Source organism: Sesamum indicum, linkage group LG6 (genome assembly GCF_000512975.1).
Source record: "Sesamum indicum cultivar Zhongzhi No. 13 linkage group LG6, S_indicum_v1.0, whole genome shotgun sequence".
In the NCBI taxonomy this organism is placed as follows: domain Eukaryota; kingdom Viridiplantae; phylum Streptophyta; class Magnoliopsida; order Lamiales; family Pedaliaceae; genus Sesamum; species Sesamum indicum.
In genome coordinates, this window is record NC_026150.1 from 5804420 (window position 1) to 5809604 (window position 5185).

At 37.1% G+C, this 5185-nt stretch overlaps 1 protein-coding gene across 1 annotated transcript in view; it reads left to right on the forward strand.

Moving 5' to 3' along the window:
• The window catches only part of LOC105163856 (B3 domain-containing transcription repressor VAL1), an 11415-nt gene continuing 6450 nt past the window's right edge, over window positions 221-5185 (forward strand). The window contains 11 exon segments of the mRNA XM_011082352.2: window positions 221-811; window positions 1001-1146; window positions 1983-2064; window positions 2139-2255; window positions 2816-3313; window positions 3316-3383; window positions 3510-3606; window positions 3723-3897; window positions 4663-4739; window positions 4846-4926; window positions 5018-5183. Of these exon segments, the coding sequence (XP_011080654.2) occupies window positions 1034-1146; window positions 1983-2064; window positions 2139-2255; window positions 2816-3313; window positions 3316-3383; window positions 3510-3606; window positions 3723-3897; window positions 4663-4739; window positions 4846-4926; window positions 5018-5183 (1474 nt within the window). The 5' untranslated portion in view covers window positions 221-811; window positions 1001-1033.

Consider the following 5185-nt stretch of genomic DNA (forward strand, 5'->3'; position numbering starts at 1 on the left):
TAAAATAATTTTATTTTTTTCCTCCAAATCACACATAATTTCATATACGTTTAAATTTGAACTCAAAATCTCTTATTTCAATTACTAAATAGATCTTTAGGGGTAAAGAAGTAGAGAAAAAGGTATTTCTACTATTTACCAACATTTGACTCACCACAACAAGACTGACCTTATTTTATCCAATTCTTCTCATGGGAATCTACGAAATCGTCGGGTCATCGTGTCATCATTGTCCGAAAGCCGAGAGGCCGTAACTCTTATCTTCAAAACCGTAAAACCCCCAAAAATTAACACGCAAAAGGGAGTAGGTTTTTGGGGCAAAACGAAGACGACATGTAAGTAGTAGATGAACTGAAGCAATTCATTCACCGGGGGGAAAAGAAAAAAAGAAAGAAAAAAGAGAGAAAAGTAGTAGATGAAGAGCCTTGTCTTCAAGTGTCGTGCATGCATTTTGTGCACCTGTTCCCCCTTTTGCATTTTTGTGCACTCACGCTTTCTCTCTCCCCTCCAACCCCCTTTCTCTCTCTAAACATATAGGTACAAGTACATGTATCTATACATGCAAACACGCATCCCCTGTCTGTGTTTTCTTCTGTTCGATTTGATTTAATTTTGGTCTTGGTTCTGGCAAGAAACACCACCGCCGGCCACCGACCGCCGTTTCTTGCCCTCTTGCTTTCTTGGCTTTGTCTTTTAGTCTGGGATTGAATTCAAGATTTCTAGTCTATGCTTTGAACAATTGGGCACATGGGTTTTCTTTTTGAATGAAGATGCTCACATGCGGACGTTGCATTTGGTAGATTTAAACAAGGTGAGTTGAAAGATGACTTCTTTTTGTTGTTATTTTTTCAGTTTGGGATATGGAGTAGTTTTCTTTTTTTCCTTGGATCTTTTGTGTTGAAATCATGTTGAATTTTAATTTTTGATCTGGGTCAACTAGATTTCGTTGATGGGTTTTTAGGGTTTTTGATTTTGATGTCTTCTATTTTGGGTTTAATAGGGATTTTGAGTTGAAGATTTGAATTTTCGAGAAATGGGGTCGAAGAATTGCATGAATGAGGCGTGCCGTGGAACGACAACGTCTGAGTGGAAGAAAGGTTGGAGCTTGAAATCGGGAGGATTTGCTACGCTATGTTACACCTGCGGGTAATTTCTTGCATTCAATTTTTTAGCCCTCTTTGAATTGAGATTACGGTCCATCACATTTGATTTTCAGCTTTGTAAGGGGTAGTTTGTGGATGTGCAAGTGGTTCCCATAATACCAACCGGGTGGACATTTTTTGGTTGTGTTATCATGTGGAACTTATTTGTTAAAATTTGGATATTTTCTATATTTAGGATTCTTTCTGTTCTAAATTTTCAGCAAAGAGGTCCCAGTATCCAATTTTTCTTCTATGTTGAACACTTAAATGATAATTGTGGAATTAGGATGGCAGAAGTCAAAGGATTTTTTTTTACTGATGAACTTGTATGATTGGTCTAAGAACATTTCATGCGTTTACGTCGATATATGTATCCTAGTCAAAGCTTAAAGTTTTCAATCTATAAACGTTAGTGCTGTATCTAAATTCTTGTGCTTGTTTCTTCTGTTAGACCAGAACAATAGGGGAGTTGCAAACTTCCGAGAAAGTCAAGTATGACTCTGTAGAAGAACTGAAAATTTTCGTTTTGATTAAAAGAAATAAAAGGGGAACTATTGAGCACCATAGTTTTTCCATTCTTCGACATGATAGAGTAGAGTCTCTTTTCAGTTGATGCATTTAAGTATTCATAAATTTTAAAAGACTTTCTAAATTACTGTCAGGTGTTCTTGGGGCTGATAGCTGTGTATTGCATGACAATGTGTTCATATGTTTTCTTAATAACTTGGATATAGAACTTCAGTGAAAGTATTTTCTACTCATTCTTTGGTTGATTTACTTGTTATGCCATCTGCATCTTCTGCTTGTTCTTGGTTTGACATGCCTAAATGTGGATTTCAGATCTGCCTATGAAAATTCACTTTTCTGTGAAACATTCCACTCAGAGGACTCTGGTTGGAGGGAATGCAGAATATGTGGAAAGGTAAAAAGAATCTTTTATACATCTTTCTCTTATACTGGTTTGGTTTTATCTAACCATTTAATATCTTGTGGCAGAGAATCCACTGTGGATGCATTGCTTCGAGATATCTGCATGAATACTTGGATTTTGGAGGTATTGGGTGCATAAGTTGTGCAAAGCGTTTGGAAATTCACGCCGTGCAATCAATTCAGGTTTATTGGCCAATCAAATTGCAAGAATGCTGTACTTTTATTATGATTTATTGCAGTTTTCAATTGTTTTCTTTTTCATTCTTTTAGTTAAATTGATGTTTATATGCTTGAAACTTGATTGACTAGAATATGATGGGAACTATCATTCCATTTGTTTGTCTTTCACTATTTCTGGCAATTTTGGTGATGACATTTTATAAATTTTTTCATCCTCTGTTCATGCAATATAATTCTCAGTTATCAGCAGTTGAATGATTATCAACTCCCGTTTGAATTTCTTTTCTCTAAGTTTCATCTCTTTCTGTCCTCATGGATGTTAAGTCTAAGCTTGTCTCTGTGGTGTATGATTCATGTCTTCCTAATAAACCACTTATGTGGTGCTTTTCTATTATCTTTTGGTTGGTTGTTGGAAGTTCACTGATTTTAAGTCCTTTCTCTTTACATTACATATGTTCCAATTATCTTTGAGATTATCTTCAAAACCCATATATAAGTTATTCATTGATTGCTTAACAACATCTTGCTTATATGGTTATCTGGTTCTTGAATTATTCTTTCAGATTCCTGGTGATACTCCTAATGGCACATTTGCCACAAATGCTATTAGAGATGTTCGTCCTGTTGTTGAGAATCAAATTGATGATGACAAATTTAGTACTGAGAGGCTATTGCAGTTGACCAAAGCTATAGGGTCCAATGATGTAAGTTCAGCCCTTGAGCAACTTAAACCAGAAGAATCCATGTTTAAAACTAGGCAAAGCAGCAAACGCCTTCTAAATCTCGCACAACAATGTTCATCATCCGCTTTGTTCAAAACAGACAACAGCAGACCAAAGGAAGGGATTAAGGATATCTATGAATCTCTACCTCAGCCGTCTCTAAATTTCTCTTTGACTACGCCTTTAGGTAGTCCAAGCTCTGGTCTGCCTTTTCCTGGTGCAGTTGTTGAAGGAAGCGAGCAAAGCAAAGGTTCTTTCCAACAGGGTCAAAGAACACGTCATGTTCTGCCCAAACCCCCAAAACCTAGCCCAACAGCAGTGTCTGAGACAAATAAAGGAACTCAGTTCAGTTGCTTCCTCGTTACTGGCCAAAGATCACAGACCAGGAATTGCAGCAATTATCTGGAGAGTATCCATAGTAAATGTTTCTATTTTATTCTTCTGAATCAATATGTTTCGTAGATTTTATGATTCTGAACCTGCCTCTAGATATCCTTTTGATTTGCTAGGATTTGCCTTAACTCTCTGTCTCTAGTTTAAAATCCACTATCGTACCATTGTTTGAGAAAATCCTGAGTGCCAGTGATGCTGGCAGAATTGGTCGCCTGGTCCTCCCCAAAGCTTGTGCTGAAGTAAGCTTTTAGTTTTGCTTTGCACAATGTTTCACAAACTATAAGTGGAAAAACTTTATTATTTTGTTCTTTTCCTTTTATTCGTACACCAAAACTATTGTACATATAATATGCAGGCGTACTTTCCCCCCATTAATCAATCAGAAGGTATACCAATAAGGATTCAGGACATAAAGGGAAAAGAGTGGACATTTCAGTTCAGATTTTGGCCTAATAATAACAGCCGGATGTATGTATTGGAAGGTGTGACCCCTTGCATCCAGAATATGCAAGTACAAGCTGGTGACACAGGTACATTGTTCTTAATTTATGTGGTGATTATCTAATGGTTTTAGCGATGATAAAGGTTTCTCAGATTTGACTTGCAATTTCTACGTGGACTTGTTATCCATTTTATCCTGTAATTCTGCATTTGGTCGGATCACTTTATTTACTGTGTATCAGCACCATGTGGAATGTTGAAATTGGAGAATACCCTACTGGACAGGGCGCATATTTCATCTGATTGTTGACAGATATAGGACACCAGTTATAACTCTTATTACCACTTGTTTGATAGTTGCTAGGTAGACCGTAATGAGTATTCTCTCTCACCTCCTGGCATTGTTTGAATATTTTCAAGAGAACAACTTTTTGTTTACCTTGTTTTTCTTTGTGTCCTTTTAGCTTTGTGGCATGGGCTAGAATTACACAATTAGCAGTGATTTGACATGCATTACGCTGTTGCCACTTTTCTTCTCTTTGTGGTCTAATTGTCTCTCCCTCCTAATATTTCTCTCGTTTCTTTTTAAATGACATTATCGCCTTTAACTACTTAAAGGATGACCAGTTGTTCATTTGTCACTTATTAATAATATCATAAAGTAATAAGAAGTTCTTATTGATCAAATAAATGAATCAATAAATATTTCTTGCTTTACATCTTTAAAACTAAGCAAATGGATGGAATGTGGGAAATCCACTAGTGAAAATTAGTTCTCTTTCCTTCTATGTATTCTGTAATTGCGCGATGGAGACTAATCCTCCTGTTATCATGCATTCTTCATCTTTGGGTAGTGACATTTAGTCGCATAGATCCTGGTGGTCAACTTGTCATTGGCTGTCGGAAGGCCACAAACAGCACGGATGTGCAGGTAAGACATGTTAGCATTGCTTTATCATTCTTTTGTGAATCCTTTTCCTTGTAACTTCTCTCAATTATGTTAAATAGCTGATGTACGTTTTCTGGCAAACAAGTAGGAGGCCCAAACACCATCCGTTGTAAATGGTGATTCTCCTGGGGAAACATCCTTTTCTGGTGTCACTGACGATCCACTTTCAGTAAGTTGCTACTGGCTCATTGGCTCTATTCCTCGGTCTATTATCATCTCTCTTCTAATTGAGTTACTCCATTTTGCCATTTAATGATAAGAACGGAGGTAGAACATCTGATGATTCACTTCAGCGACATATGCCCATCTCGGAGAAGAAAAAGGCGAGAAACATAAAAAACAAGAGGCTTCTCATGCCCAGTGATGATGCGATGGAGCTCAGAATTACGTGGGAAGAAGCACAAGAGTTGCTTCGTCCATCTCCAACT